General features: G+C 37.7%; 1 protein-coding gene across 1 annotated transcript; it reads right to left on the bottom strand.

The window, feature by feature from the left end:
- Positions 1-15,702, bottom strand: LZTFL1 (leucine zipper transcription factor like 1). The gene is made up of 10 exons (XM_012770317.3): positions 15,565-15,702; positions 13,225-13,349; positions 11,053-11,247; positions 9,695-9,755; positions 8,498-8,569; positions 7,041-7,106; positions 6,877-6,954; positions 4,245-4,421; positions 3,338-3,441; positions 1-2,272 (listed from the first exon to the last, which is right to left on the bottom strand). The coding sequence occupies exons 1-10, from the start codon at positions 15,565-15,567 to the stop codon at positions 2,254-2,256; spliced, it is 900 nt and encodes a 299-aa protein (XP_012625771.2). The 5' UTR covers positions 15,568-15,702; the 3' UTR covers positions 1-2,253.
- Between the last annotated feature and the right edge of the window lie 1,556 nt (positions 15,703-17,258).

The following is a 17,258-nucleotide window of genomic DNA, read 5'->3' as shown; positions in this document are numbered from 1 at the left end:
TCATTTAAATATTTATTTAATAGAGACTCAAAATGAAATACATAAAGAGAAAAAATAAACATTTAAGTGTTAAACAGAAGAAATCAATAATAAAAGCCCTTTACATTTTATTTTTGTCAAGAAAAAGTCTGAGTAATAACTTAGCAGGACCCTTGAATTAAGTTAAACCAAAGCTGCATCATGATGGCCACCAATGCACAGACTGCCTACCTAGCTTAGCACAAAGTTTAATCAAGGCTTGAACCAACATTCTTAGAAATCCAAAATGTATGGACTAAAAAGGCTTTCTTTCTCAGTCAAATAGGATAAATCTTAAAGCTGGGAAACTACTGAAAAAAATAAAAAATTTAAAACTATATTTTGCTAAGGGTATAAAATTAAAAAACAAACCAACAAAAAACCCAGAAGCACTAAAATGTGTTTATATAAGAAAGAATCATCATGTTGATTTATGGCAAAAGACATCATATTTGTTTATCTAAATGCTGGGCATAGTTAGATTTTAAGGTTTCAGAAATATTTTTGAATTTATTAGTGAGCAACTGGAACATACCATACAGAATATTTCAAAATTGCTACCAAAAGCAAGTTGAAATTCTACCAACAATATAGGTTTTTCCACATGTCTTCTTTTTCTACTAGCAACAAACTGAGAAAGTAGGGAGAAAATAATTAAATGGTTTCTGAAGGACACACTAGTCTAAAATTTAGTTAGGAGTTCTGTTTCTGAATTATATAGAACATCTTGGCCTACAAATAATGGAATGGACTTTGGAGAGAATAACATTTTGGGCTAAAGAAATATAGGGTTAGACTGAAGCCCTCAGCAAAGGCTCTAAAAGATTACAGAAAGTGATGAGTGACTTATGCTGGCTTGTCACTGGATTTTATTCTCTCCCATCTCTGATTCACCTTCTTAAGGCTGCCTTCTGTGTCCTCTTGGAGGGAAGTTATCTAAGCCTTTATCATTTATTCCTCAATATTTTAACATAAAGCCTATAAGAAAAACAATAAATTTAAGGCTAATATTAAAAGCTTGAATAAAAATAATAATGAGCCTTATACTCTGATCAGTAAAGTCTTCTCTAGGAATAAAATCTTCATTGGTGGAAGTGGAATGTCTTAGTAGACAATGTTCATTTTGGGTGTGACACTCTTACTTTTAGAAGTGGGAAAAATTACTAAATATAATGTATAAAGAGTAAATGCTTTTGTTCTGAGGGATTACTGCTTTATGGACTTGATTTTATTTATCCTTATAGTATACCATTGCATTACACAATTGCACATATGATGCCCAATTTCTAATGATTTATCTCAAATCACCTGAGAAAAAGCAGGACACCAATGGAAATATATTTAAAACCTCCTAAGAATGCAATTAATTACTGTAGATGCACATAAATAAACTATAATCAAAAGTCCAAACTGAGGTCTGCTAACTGATTTTATGTTGAGTATAAGTATCTTTAAATGTGTTCTTATTTAATGTGTAATTTAAAAGAATATTCTGGAAACAAACATAAAGATTACATTTATTCTGAGACCAGATATAATACTTTCTAAACTGCATAAGTACAGGATGGATCTGACTTCTCCATCAGCAATACAAACTCATAAATCATGCTGCAAAAAATGTCTGAACCTCCTCTGATGGATTACATTTAAGAAGTTAACTGAATCCTTAGGTTCACTGCTGCTACTTTTCCTTATAATTGGTAAATATGCTGCCCATAATAGTGTTAACATTTCCAATGAATTCATACTTTTTTTGATACTCAAATAGAGTAAATGAATTAAGATTTAAATTTCAAAAGTAAAAAAGATATTTTAAATTATCTTTAATAACACTATTTTTATTTTTACCCTTGGGGAATACACAAATACAGACATTATTAGCTTCTTTAACATTTGTTAAAAAGATATACTCTTATACTAATGCAAAAGGATAATACCCTTCTTCCCACTCTAAAAATCTCTTCTTTATTGTAAAGAATCCTCACTGCATGCAAACTAAGACTCTGGAGCACTCGGCAGACAGGTGTGTGGGACTACCGGCCAGAATCACGGGGTTTTCTCTATTCTCAATTAGACAACTGAAAGTAAGAACTCTAGTTCTAAATATTAGAAGCAAAATCCAAATATTAGAAAAATAAGGAGACGGAATATGACAAAATGCTTCAAAATACATGCCTGAGGTGAGAGAGCTTATATGTTCATATTGTGGCAGCTTCGAGATGACATCTTCAGTTTTTAATCTTCAGATTCATATCTGGAAATATGAATTAAAAGCATAATGTCAGGATACTTTTGTTGTTGTTGTCCTCAATATCAAATGAATTTACTTGAAGTATGTTCAGTGACTAAACCAGTAATACTATATTTTTCACTTAAAATGACTGCTGTGGTAGAAGTCAGACACATTCAAGGTATTACGATGGTGAATTAGGGGGGACTTCTGCATCAGGTGGGAAGATGGACCAGGTAACTGCCAAGACTCCAAGTCTCCATATTTGGCATTTATACCTGTGATAGCTTAGTATAGTTATCTCAATTGTCAGATCAACAAGAATAGTTGCTATGACTCTGTGAGCAAAGGGTTAACAAACCCTATTCTCTAAGGACACAGCTGATCTTGAATTTGCTTTCTAGCTCTGTTGCCCTGGAACTCTGATAAAAGTAAAATGTCACCTGAGTTTCCAGGCAAAATGCCTGAAAATAAAAATGACCCCAAAAAATAGATTGCATCTGGACTAGGAGGACTGTGAGTACATTATAAATACATGGTAGGAGCCACACTTCAGATTTCCCAGGGTAATAGTTCTTGTAACTGAACATGTCCCTAACTGGGCATCATGTAACTGCTACAACAGATACAGATTCTATGTACAGCATGGACTTTTAAGCCAAGCTGGCTATGGCATCCATTTACATGGATCTCATTCTCTCCAACCTAAACTGTCACTTGAGGGCACAATATAACCAGCTCTTAGACTGCACAAGGACACCAATGAGAAGAATTGCTAATGCTGCTCTGTTAGCTTGCTGTGTTTCCTGTCAAGTATCCTGCTAAGTAAATCCATCACCAAGAGTAGCTTATTGTAGTCATACATGAGCCTATAGATCTAGCTGACCTAAAAAGCCCTGGTGGGCATTATAGACAAGACCAGGGTGAAGCTCCTCTGCTTTCCTCAAATGAAGGACTAAATGATCTAAATGTACTAAATGATCAAGCAACTACCCACTGGCCTGACCACTCTGGACACAGCTTAGGTTTAATAGAGAACAAACATCAACTCTGGGAGATAAATCCCAAGGCAGGATCAGCATGGTTTACTTTGCCAGTCTTTTCCGTAGGTCTTTGATTTGGTCATTCTTCTTGGTAAGAATTTCTTTCATGTTTCGATAAGCAGCTGTTTGTTGAAATTTCTTCTCTAATTCCTGCTTAGTGAAAAATGTCAGCCCATTACTAAAAAATACTTAAGGAAAGAAATAACAAATGAGATCAAAATGTATATATTTTTTGTTCTAACTTTACTAATATTTTGCTTATATTATTTTCTAATTTCTTTAAAAAATACTTATATAAAATTAAGACTATTCACACTTTAAAAACATATTCTTTGAAATGAGAAGCCAACAAAATAGTAACATTTTCCCAAGTACAATGTCAGCAAATAACTCAAGCATCCTTGTAATCTATTTGAAATATTAAACTAATTTTCAGGTAAAATAAGCACAATCTTTTCCCAAATCTCAAAGTAGTGTTAGTATTTTAGGAAGAAGATTTTTAATTTAGTTAAATTTTAGTTCCATATTTTTAAGAGTCTAATTCCTAAAATGAAGAACCTAGCTCTCCACATATTACATATAAATTATGAAGAAGGTATCCTATTCAATCCTTTGAAAAACAAAAGTCATCCATTCCTGTGCAGGCTGTAGGAAGAAGGAGAAGAGTAACAGGCCCATACAGGGAGGGATGAAAGCCGCCTATAGAGGAACCTTTCACCACCCCATAGAAGGAGAGGAGATTTCTTGTCATAGATATTTTTGTACCAAATATGGAAGAATCTCAGTACCCAGAAATGACCAATCTTTAGAACATATGTTGGCTAATACATTAAGAAAAAATAATCTGAATCTGTAGTTATTTAACATTTATCTTTGTCACATTTTTTCTCTATACCGTATGTATCAGTTAATTGGACACGAATAGACAAATCCCTCAAACAAAGTCTTCTGACCTTTTCAGCCATTCTCAGCTGCTCCTGAACCCTGAGTAGATCATGCTTGGCTGTTGCCAGATTCTCCTCCAGTGACTTCTGGTTTTCTGTCTTGTCATTAAGTGTCTTCTGAAACTCACTCTTTAAAGCAGCAACTGTGTTTTCCAAGTCACTCAAGTCTTGGGCCTTTATAAAATCCTATGAAAAATGAATACATGAACATAATTTCATGTTGACATTCTAAATAATAACTGCTTTAGAATGGTGATTCAGCATCATAGGAGATAAAAGAAATGATGTGTGTGCGTGCACACCAGCCTCCCTCGACAGCCAGGTTACATGCCAGCCCTTTCAGGGCTGCCAGTAGGCCTAGCCCGTTGTCAGTCCCTGGTGTGCAGTGTCTTGCACATGGCAGATACTCAGTACCATGTTTCCCCAAAAATAAGACCTACCCATAAAATAAGCCCTAGCAGGATTTCTAAGCATTTGTGCAATATAAGCCCTACCCCGAAAATAAGACCTAGTGATGGGCGTGACGCTACGCAGCGTATCTGCACAACCCATGCATTTTGTCGCAGAGTGGTAAAGAAGACGAGCAGCCCTTCTCATCGGCCCCATGAGAGCTCTACTGCTTGACATGAGAGATTGGGGCCAATGGTTCTAAAGGATATAGTCGCAAGAAATTCAGGATAGAATTTGGGGTTTGGAGAGTTATGATGCTGTTCCAGAAGACGACAACTTAACTATATTTGAATAAATGTAGATTGTTGTACCGTACTTAAAAAAAATAATACACCCCCTGAAAATAAGCCCTAGGGTGTCTTCTTGAGGAAAAATAAATATAAGACCCTGTCTTATATTCGGGGAAATATGGTAGTTGCTGAATTGCAAATATATACAATATGATTTATGAACTGCTGGTATTCCAGTCTAAGAGGAACGGAGAGAGGTGAGATCTTAAATTTGACAACATTGTGTGTACCAGAGTTGAGATGGCAAATAGGTTTCACTTTGAAAAGGCAAGTTAAAAAAAAAAATCCTGATAAAGAATTTTGAATTCTTTAAAATGATATAGATGGAAAAATAAAAATAATACAATTTATACCAAAAATTTAATAGACATGTTTTAGTCACTATTTATAAGAAAATCCCATGAGAGCATAATTAATAACTGATTATATGGTTTTCTAAATTTACTAGACTTTGAGTTTTTATATTAATGAGATGCACACTGTTGTATACTCTGACAACTGCAGCACAATATAAGCAGCTGCATCTTCTCTCTATCTGGATATTGTTTTTGACTGGATGAGATTCGTGAGAGAAAAAAGACTTGTATTGATATGACAGGAAAATGGTCTATACTTGGTAAATATGTATATGAAGCAGTCCTTTCAACAAAAGAAAAAATCCTTGCTCAATTTTGAAATTTGGTCTCTTTAAAAAACATTTCATTTCATTGCAACTAATGAAGGTATGCATCCGTTTTGCTTTTATGTCTAAAATCTTAAAGTAAAATTGGAGCAAAGACCCAAATGGCTTTTAAACAAGTTCATCATCCAAAAATGTTTGCAATTGTTTTACTTTTGAGAAATTAAAAAGCTGTTCTGGGACATTCAGCTCTGTTTTAGAAATCTATGGTCCTTGGCATACAATGATTGAAAATCATATATTTTCCTTTTTTTTTGTTGTTAGCCATTTAAGAAGTATCCCCCTACTTAAAAAATATCTATAGATGAAATGGTGAATGGTGCAATGTCTGAGATTTGCTTCAAAAAACATGGGGAGAGGGAAGAAGAAAGTAGAGGTACAGTTGAAACCAGACTGGCCACATACTGATGATTGGTGAAGGTGAGTAATGAGTATACAGGGGCTCATTATACTGTTTTTCTCTACTTTTGCATATGCTTGAAATTTTTCATAGAAAAAATTTAACAAAAATTGAATGAGGTAAATTTTTGGAAATGTTTGGCAGACATTTAATAATATCAATACAACCACTAGAAAATCCAATGCTGCACTAAAGTCACCCAAATGGTCTCATTCACACGAAATCATATTACAGCATCCACACTCAATGGAAAGGCCACAGGGGGACAAAACTGCACAGGATGTCAATCATTATACTCAGACAAGCCTGGAGAACTACAGCACCGGATTTCATTGTATTGCACAGTGCTGCAAGATACAGATGGATCTGAAGAGTCATAACCAGTCAATTCATGCCATTTGTCACACTCATCAGAAGCTAACTTACATAGTGTTCAGTCTAATAAAACCCAAACATAAATCCATTAACTAAAAACTTTTCCTTTCTTCATTTCCTTTTTTCCACTGTAATTGGATGTCAAAGTAAAAGGGGAAACACTTAAAAAAAAAAATAAATTTAAGAATACCTTGCATGCTGGGGACATGCCAGGACATGTTAGGCAAGGGAGCTGTGTATCTGCCCCCTCTGCCCTAGAAGATGGACCTTGGGAAGGGCACTGGCTCTCACCTGGCCCTTCTTGGGCAAGGATGTCCCAATGCAGTGGCATCTGTGTCAGGGAGTGGCAGGTGGTAGGGGATAATGAACAGTAACTAAGACTTAATGTTCAGTTTATAACTTTATTCTACTTAGAAAATGTGAAAAGAAAGCTAAAACTATCTTCACCTTTTGATTTCCTTGATCGAGCTGTAAATCTTGCAGTGCTCTTTCTAGTTTTGATTTCTCATCCAGTGCGTTTGTAGCCTACAATGAAGTTTAAACAAAACACATTCAGTATTTAATCTGTACGGAACTCTTTCAATAATTTAGTTAAAGGATTTTTCAGTTACCTGTGTTTCTATGGTCTTCAGCCTTGACTTTAATTTCTCATTCTCTTCTTGAAGCCTTGAAATTTCCTTTGTGAGTAAATTAAGGCCTTATTATTTTAACCAAAATATTTAATATCTGAAATTACTACTTGGTTTACTTAAAAATATAATTTTAAAATTAAATGTAAATTACATAATAGTTCAAAAATGCACTATTGGTATTTTGTTAATATCCCAGTTTTCCCCAGCCTACCAGCCTCAATACCTGTGAGTCAGCTTTGGCTCTAAGACTTCCAGTTCCTCTTCTCTCAGTTTCTTAGACACACCTTTCTTCCTTCAGCCCTCTGTCCTCAGCCTTCTTATAAAGACTCCCTTCCCGCCATCTCTCCACCTAACTGGTCCTGTAGCTCTTGGGTCTATTCTCAGCCTACACTGCACGCTGCTGCCACTTATCCTGAAAGCACTATCTGTGTCATTTCAGCAACTTGTTGCTCAAGCACAAGCCCCCAAATGGTTCTGACTGAGCTGAGACCAAACGCCTTTGCTCTTCTGCAGCTCTGACACAAGGATCACTTGTCAGTCCAGTCTTACTTCTCACCAGGCTCCAACACACACTGGCCCAGAGGGCACTACGCTCTGTTCCAGGTCATGCCAGCCTTCTGTCTGCCCCTGACCACTGCCCGTTCTGTTCTCCTGACTAACGCTTCCTTTTCTTCCCTCTGACAATTAAATCTGTCTTCACCCTTCAAGGCCCTGCTTGGGTATCACCTTACCCAAGAGTTTGTTCTCACCTACTCTCATCCACATGGAACTGTGTCATCTCTGCTAACCTATGACACCTGTAGCACACAGGAGAGTATTCTCCTGTCTCTGCTTCTGAACATTAGTTCTACCTCCCCAACAAAACTATTACATTTTTGAGAGCAAGAGACCAGGTATTACACTGCTTTTTATCTCTAACAACATCTCACATAATGTTGAGAATACAGAAATCATGAAAAATATTTAATTGTACACAGGCCGAGCATACCAAATCTGAAAATCTGAAATCCAAAATCCGATGCTCAACCAGGTATATATAATGCAAATATTCCAAAATCTGAAATCTCAAACACTTTGGTCCCAAGCATTTAAGATAAGATATACTCAACATGTACCAATAATTTTTATAAATGTCTTTAAAAAATCCTCTTCCTTGTTTTATCACAGATCATAAACTTCAAATATTCATCAAGAAACACTATCCAAAACTGCATTCACTTGACTTTGAAAAGGTGTGATGGAGAGCTGTTTCAGAGCCTAGGTAAGTGTGCCCTCTTCTGGCCCACTGGGTACCATTGGTACTGTGATGGACTAATTACTCTCATTAGACCAAAGCCTGAATCAGCCTCCTTCCATCTGTTTCTCTACTTGGGAGTTGCTCAGGCAATGAAAGGACAGAATTAGAGGTTTTCCATTTCTTGAAATTATGACATTACCTTGTTTAGGAGTTCTGTCGTTCCACCTTCATTAAGTGGAACAAGTTTTGGCTTTATGGTCTCTATGACAGGCTGAAACAAAATAAAGAAACCAAACTGAAATCACCACAGAATAAACCATTTATAATCACTGAACACTTGCGCTTTCTAAGTGGAAGACACCGTATGTAAACATATCCACTGGGATATTCGTTCCACAGGCATGAGGATTTTTGTTGGTTTCACTCTCTGTTATGTCCCAGTGCCTAGGACGTACCTGGCCCAATACATGTTAGAGATAAAAATGAAACCTATCCTCCTCATATCTTGTAAAAAAAAAATACAGAAGGAAAGGAAATGAAGGAAGAAGGGAGGCAAGGAAGGATGGAGCTCAAAGTCAGACTGATATAAATCCTTGTGTCTAGGGACTAGGATTTTAACCTGAGGGAGCTGAAACAGATTTCTACATGAACTTTAGACTCTGTGAAAAGCTATAATATAGACTTAGGCAAGTACACTACAGAAGAAAAAAACCTGGCACAAATATTCTGGCACTTTAGTAATATGTATTAAAAACAAAAGAATTCATGCTTTCTGACCCAGAAATTTCTTAGCCAAAAATATATTCCAAAAGAATAATTGGAAAATGTTTTGAGTATGTACACGGATTCATCTTAGCAGTGTTTATCCAAAAACAGGGAGTATATATGGTACATCTACAAAATGAAATGGTAAGCGGTCACTGCAGATAATGAGAATGATTAGAAAGAGAAGCAGGTAACTGCTAGTACTGTCTCTATTTGGCCGATGAGGAAAACGAGGCTCAGCCACCTCAGGTAACCTGCTCGTGGTCACACAGCTAGGGAGAGGCACAGCCAGGATGTTTACTCAAAGCCTGTGCTCTGTATCATCTGAGTGAAGAGTTTATATGGGTGGGATTCAGACTGGACTGCAGGGATTGTGTGTGTGTGTGTGTGTGTGTGTGTGTGTGTGTGTGTGTGTGTGTGTGTCTATAGGTCATATTGGCAAAAACAGTTTTTCATAGTTACTTCTAAAAATTCTTATGCCTGAAAATCTGAGAGACAATTTTCAAATTCTCCTCTTGAATTGAATGATTTTCCTACAGAGTTCTCACTTTGACCTCTGAACGCTTTGAGTGACATAAGGATTTTAAATATTGGCTATTAAGATATGGATTTAGAATAACCAAAAAATTACCTTTTTATTTGAAGATGTGAATTCTGCTTTTTCAAATTCTGCAATTTGTTCTAATAATTCTCTTGAAGATAAAAGCAAATATAAAAAATTATTCAATTAAAATACATTTATGGCACACACAAGAAAAAAATCACTGGTACCAACCTATTACATGTAGACAGAATGGAGCAAGATGGACAAAACTTTACCACATGGAAATGATATTTAGTTAAAAATGGTTGAAAATCCAAATCACATGGACCCAAATTTAATCATCCACAACACCTAATATTTTGCAGCTACTAAGTATACAATATATATTGCTAGAAATAAACTACAATGTTAACACAAATATCAGCAGAACTTTTAGTCAACCCTATTTCTGAGATGCTAAGACAACTATTCTATTACTTATTAGCTCGTATGTGCTCAAGAAAGACAAACTAATTTTTAATAGCACAGCCTCAGAAAAATCGAACTATTCCATAGTATCTACTGAGAAAGAGTATTACATATTCCCAAACATTGCAGGGTGAGACATCTGACAGACGCCTGACGGTTTGCAAAGGTAAACAAGAGCTGACTGCATACACGGCTACACAATGAACGGCAGTGTCTACTCTTCTAAGTTCCTTAAAACATCAGCTTTTCAGAGTTTTCTCACCAGGCACATTCTGACAGCTGCAGAAGTTAAATGATTCCTTCCCTGTCCATAAGCTGTTCTCAGCATTGTTCAATGCTTTCCACATGAGCCAAGTGCTGCCACCGTGCTGAGAGAGCAGTTCACAGGGCTCGGTGGTCTGGCCTTCCTGATTTCTGGCATGCCTTTTCTTAGAATGACTTTCAACTTCACTGATTTTACCATATTTTTGAAATTGAGCTCTTTGATACTATTCAGCTCATAAAATATTTTAAATTTTATATTTCCTATCTTAAAGATGATGTATATAATTTTAAATGTAATTATTTAGAAATAAACTTCAAATGCTACTAATCTGAATTGACAGTATTTATTATATTTGAATTAATTTTTCAACTGTTCATTTTTTTTAATTTTTTAGTTGACCTATCTATAAAGACTAACTGTAATACTGACCAAGCTAACAAAGATGCTATAAGGAATAATTAATCATAGCCTAAAAAGCAATTTCATAAATCTCAATGGCCTTTGTAATACCTTGGACAGTAGAAAGAGAGAATCTTTAAAAGGATGTTGAGTGGGACCCAAGAAATCATTCAGTGACTCAATGCTTTGCTGCTACCCCACCCAAATTTTCTCACACACTAGCCCCAAGAAAAGCAGCAGCAAAGACAATCATTAAATTTTAAGATTATGCTTGGGCTACTATTGTTACAATTGCAGATACAGATTTTATTACCTGTTTTCAAGTTCAGAGATGTCTGTCTGCAGCTTAAGATACCACTTTTCAGCTTGTGAAAACAGCTGCCGCAGAAGTAACACATTGGTGTAGGCAGTATTGATGAGCTCAGACTCCACCTCACTGTGAACCACAGCCTGCAAGCCACTCAGGACTTCAGAGACTTCATCTATGGTGAAGGTTTCCTCTACCAGCCTGAAAAACAACCATGAGCCCAAACTTCTGGATAAAACAATTTACCAATGTATAAAATACAACAAAATTAAGAAACCCACATTCATGTCATCTAAGGGATTAAAAGATGACAGTGAAAATCTCTCTGGGGACTGTCTTCTTTATTAATACAAGAGATTGAAAATAATTTAAACTCGATTTTTGCTATTCTAATCAAATGATTAAATTGTGGCTACTTCTTCAAATGTGCACATCCTTTTCTAAAAAATTTTTTTTAGTTATTTAAACATTTTTTTAAAAGAGATGGGGTCTTGATATGTTGCCTGGGCTGGTCTCAAACTCCTAGGTTCAAGCCATCTCTGCCTCAGCCTCCTGAGTTACTGGGACTACAGGTGGAAGCCACCACGCCTGCCACACATCCACTGATACCAGTACACGCTCAGAAACATTCCTCAAACCATCATGTACTTTTTTCTTAAAATTTTCAGCATTAAATGTTTTTTACTTCAATCTCCACTAAACTCAAGTTTTACAACATTTAATTTCTAAAGTCACATGGAAGGTATAGTTTCTCCTTTCTATTATTTCTCTAGCATTTTAATAATTATATGAATTATTCACATGTTAATAAATGCCTATGAGAAATAAATAGCAATTATATATTGCTTCTCTTAGCATTCTTGAGATCCCCCCCAACACAAACCTAACTTATCTTAAAGCTCTACTGACTACTCCATAAAAAATGAACATCATCAGCAACTATAGCACTAAAAATCTACTTTCACAGAGAATGTTTGGGTTGGAAGAGAACTTCAGAACCATCTTCTTCAATCCCCTAACTTTACAGACAGGAACACAGGCTTGAAGGGTGGAGGTAACTTCCTACAGTCACAATGGGAGTGACTAAACCCCACAAGCATCTTCAGCAATCTCAGCAACATGCCCAACAACTGAATCCTTGCGAAAGCTTCTGGGCACTCCTCCTGCTTTCAACCAGTTTCCTAGTAACACAGTCCCCCCCTCTCCCTGCCTCTACCCGGCAAAGTCCCTTATCTCTAAGACTCTCAGGAGGTGAAAAGCAATTGACCCAACCCCAGCTTTATATTCTTCCTCACTTCTAAAAGGACATAATCAATATCCAGTTACACTGAAGTATTATCATAGTTATACTCAAGTTAACAGTATTTGATTTACAATTCTTTAACAGTTCATCTAGTCAGCAGAATTTAACCACTCTAAAAAACTAAAATTTTATTTTTTATAAAAGTCTTTATTAAATATATTAACAATCTTTCTATAGTCTTTAATAGACATATCATGTTCTTGCCAATTAAGCTGTTGTTTTCATCTGCTGGGGGTTAGGGAACCAGATTACCTAGTTTAGTTTAATTAGTTTAACGGGTGGAATGGATAACAGCCTAAGGCTGATGGCCTCTACTGTGGAGTCGTCCATGGCTTTATGATGGTCATAGCTTACGTGGAGGTCTTCTTCACTTATGTCTGACTTGACATTCAATTACCTTCCATTATTGGTCCAACCAAACTAATAATTATCTCTTGCTACAAATCAATTAACAATTTTGGTACTAGTCAACAAGTTCTTCATGGTTTCCTATTTTCTCACTCCTAATTCTTCAATGTGAACCACGTAAGTGTTTTATCACTAATCACCATGTCTTAGGGATCTAATCTTTTAATTAATAACTCAAAGTTCTGGAATCTTTAATGCAACCATAAGTCCTTTGCACTTTTCTGACTACTCTTCTGGAACTTTGCCATACCATAATTATCATTATGTGCATGTCTAATAGAGTAACTGCTCCTACCACAATCCAATTTCTTGAGTTTCATATGTCTATGAGGCTTAGTGTAGCTGCTCTCAGTGAATAATCATAATAATTCCAAAAACAGTTGTTATGGCTTCTGTTATGGCATCCCCATGCTGGTTACCAGAAGGAATCCATATTCCTATTTGGTTTCCTTACAGTCCTCTGATACCTGCTCTCCTTGAGGTCTTGGAAGCAGGAATCTACAGTTTTGAGTCTCAAGCCCCTCTTTGAACGAGCAAATCGCATATAATTAATAACTTCATTTTGATGGTGCTCATTTAGGCCCAACTCTGCCTGAAAGAGAGAGAAGTAATTTGACTGTTAGTCTTGAGGAGAGCCAACAATGAAAATACACAGTATTCTGTGGTAGAGACTGATAGATGTCCATCAAATTCTGTTCTTCCCTACCCACCCTTCATGGCCTAACTTGTCTTACCTGCGCTGTGATGCCTCTCAATATACCCTCAGTGAGTCCAGTTATGCCCTTCTCCAAAAACCAGCATATATCATCTCTGCTACTTCTTTGGTAGCACCACAGATCGATTACTACCTTGTACTAATAGTCATTTGTTTTTCAGGTGTTGCTCCTCCAACTAGATTGTAAGCTCCCTGAGGGCATGAATAATTTCTTATACTACATGACACCTAGCATCGTACCTTGTGCAGCATAGGTGGCCAATTCATTTCTGTTAATTACTTTCCCTCCTGTCAAGGAGAGTTAAAACTATTCTAGGACCAAGAAAGCAAAATTACTCAAACTAAGAAGGATAAACTTTAGGATAAAGAACAGAAAAATTCCTCTAAAATGGATAGGAGTGAAGAAAGGGAACAGAATGGACAGCTGAGTTCAGTAACAGAAATAGCATCAGCCTAGGAAATGGCTATTCATAAACCTTTGCTTCCACATGTACACTGTATAGATCTAATTATTAGAAAGAAAATGGAATAGGTTGATGTGTAGACAAAGCAATATGTTAGAAACTAGATTTCAGCCTAGCTGTGCAACTATCTGCCTGTGTGACTGCTACCAAGTCACTTAACCTCATTGACATTAGTCATCTGTTAAATGAGAGGTAGATATGATGATTAGCTCTAAGATGTTTAGAAACAATGGGAGGTATCCAAATGGGGAAATCTGAAGTTGTTTGAATTTTGCTGCAGAAATACTCTATTAAAATAAAAAAGTTTTATTACTGAAAACATATAATAAGAAATCCTACCAGAGCACTACCAAGCTAGTGTCTTCAAACTCTGCCATAAACTGTTTGGGAGGAGGAAGGAGAAGAAGAGAGGGGTAAGGTACCAAAAATGGTTCCCTGTTCTTGACTATGCCCAAATATCCATATACAATTTTGCTATGAGAAGTATAAGAAATAAATTGTACTGATAAAAATGAACACAGTCTAATAAAACTTATATACTGAGTGCTTAATATTTTAGCAGGTACTGTGTTTTTTACATGCATCACCTCATTTATTTTAACAACTCTAGTTATTACCTGCAATTTACTAATGAAGAACCTGAACCTGACTCCAAAGTCTCAGCTGTTAACTAAATTGAGAAAATAGAATAAGGAAAGATAACAATTTTTTTGTGGTATCACCATTATTTTTTCAGTTCATGATATAATACTTTAGGGAAATCAAAGAGAATGAGTGGGACAGGCTCTAAGCTCAATAAGGGTGGGGAACGGTCTGTTTTGTTCACAGGTGTACTCTCAGCTCTGAGACAGTGCTTGAAACACAGTATGTGCTAAATAGGAATTTTGGTTGCTGAGGTATTTCAGTAGGCCATTTAAGTGGTGCTTTCAACTCTGGTTTCATCCCTTTTTCTGAACTCTTCAGTACTGTGCACTGTTCTAAATATGACTGCTATTTAAGTTGGCATGCTATATCCGCTGGAGAGATTAGTGGTCGTTTTTGAACAGACCAAAACAAAGAAAATGTTACTCAAATTTCCTCAGCTGTAAAATGGTGTACTTGGATTCTTAAAGTTGCTTGCACATCAGAAAGTTGGATTCAATCGACGGCACACAGAAAGTTGGATTCGTTCTCCCTTCTCAGCTGGTTAACACGTAATCGTTTATGCTGCCAAAGAGATGTGTGTGTATACATGCATATATGTGTGAAAACTTGCAGCTTTTTAAAATAGAGTGCGAGCCCTGCCCTGCGCCTTAGGCAGGCAGCTGTCCCCTTTGGCTCTGTTCACCCGCCACCTGCAGGTTGTGACTTGGCCCCAGCACCCCCCAGCAGGAGCAAGAAACCAAGTGATGCGGTAGGAGCGGGGCTGCTAGGAGAGGGCTCCCCCCAGGATTATCCCGGAGGAGCTTGGGCCAAGGTTAACCGAACCTCCGGCGCCCGGCGCAGCCTCCCTTCCTCAGGGAGGCCAAGGAGCGGGACTGAAATCCGCTGAGGTCAAGCCATCACTCGGGCCCACCCGCGCTACGTCTCCATCCTACTCCGCTGTCCTCTCCTCGGCGCGGTGCGGCGCTGGCGCGCTGGCTACTCACCATGGCGGCAGGCGGGAGTCTGTAGCCTAAAGGAGAGAGGTCTCGCCAAGCCTGGGATTACCAAGGGCTGCTGGACCGCAGAAAATGGGGAGGGAGAGTAAATTGTTTAGAAGCCTCCGGTTGCTAATGGGAACGGAGGCACGTGGCCTACAGTTATGCATTTTCATTGGTCCTCAAGATCACGCGACAGGAAGAACCCTATGAACGGTCGATGGCTGCAAGAGCATTGGCTTGCAGAGCCGGAAGTCCCTCCTTTTCATGCCACGTTCACTTTGGGAGCTGACCACCGTTGCCAATGGTAACGGGAAGGGGGGCATTAAATGGGGCATTAAATGCGCTTGCGCACCTCGGTGCGTCGGAGTTTGGGTAAGTGGAAAAGTCCTGTCCAGTGCTTCCTGAGGCCTAGGCGCCCTCAAGGCTCGTTCCCCGAGGGCAGATTCCAAACTTTCACAGTTGTTTCGGGGCGTCAGGCGGGCTCAGCCCAGACATTTCTCTCCCAAGAATTCCTGCCTTAGCCTCAAGGTGGCTAAGATGGCTAGCAACACCCGCGCTTCCAGGCTCCCAGAATGACCCCTCCCCCCTACTCCGCCCCTCATTAGTACTATTATTTTTTCTTCTAAATTCTCTAGAACCTTTTCCCTAAAAAATAAAATGCAAGAAGCATTGGTTTTCTCAAAGAGCAATGAATTTCAAACATTTTTTTATGCCTAGAAACACTAGGGAACCTTGAAAAAAATTCCCTGGCCTTGCCCCTGGAAATTTTGATTCTCGAAGTCTAGCTGGGGTCCTTGGAATCTGCACAGTCTGCCGACGTTCCAGGAGTGATTGCGGACTATTCTTTTGAAACACTGTCTTAAAAGGGCCAAAAGTGTAGGACAAGATAGATTCTTGGCAAAACCAGGAGCTCGGAGTCCTTCACTCAGATGATCCAGAGTTGATGTGCAGGCAAATGCCCACGACAGGATCTCAAGCCTCAGGAACAAGAACAGTAGACAGAGTTCTCTTGAGTGTGACGTGGAGCACTTCAAAGCATGGATAGTCTGGCTTGGCTTTGCCCAACTTCATCTTCGGCCAGGCTCCTTGCCCTTGGTCTGCAGTGGCATCTGGGCAGAATCTGTCTTCTTACAAGGTCCATAGGGGCAGGTTTTCTTCATTCTGCAGGATGACTGCCTTCAATCTCAGTAAAATTTCTGCTTTACCATGCCACCTCTCACATTTCTGTTCAATTTTTGTTGAATTTGATAACAATGGTTACCATTATTTAGTGCCTACTATGGGCTAGATACATTCCATTCCAATAGTAAATCCTCATAATAGTTGTTTTTTTTTCTTACTTTGGTAGACATTTATTATATTCACATAATGAGAAGGTCACTTTACTAGGTGTTGTGGATGCAAGATAAATAAGGAGTTTCATAAAGACGCTTATAACATATAAATAAACAATGTTCGACAGTTTGCATTGCTGAGGAGACTTAAGTTTATTTTTTCAAAGGCAAACTGCTGTGCTTGCTAAGTGTTATTAATTCAGGGGAACCAAAGGAGTGGGTGTATAATGCAAATATTACATTTGTGAAGATGTTTGTGGCTTGGGGATTTTTAAAGTTCTGCAAAACTGCATCAGCTAGTTTTAAATTCTATTTTAGTTTAAAATCCAAATAGGTTATAATATCTCTGCTAACCAATCTACGCAA

The sequence above is a fragment of the Microcebus murinus genome, chromosome 1 (assembly GCF_040939455.1).
Source record: "Microcebus murinus isolate Inina chromosome 1, M.murinus_Inina_mat1.0, whole genome shotgun sequence".
Taxonomy (NCBI): Eukaryota; Metazoa; Chordata; class Mammalia; order Primates; family Cheirogaleidae; genus Microcebus; species Microcebus murinus.
This window is presented reverse-complemented; position numbering and strand designations above follow the sequence as displayed.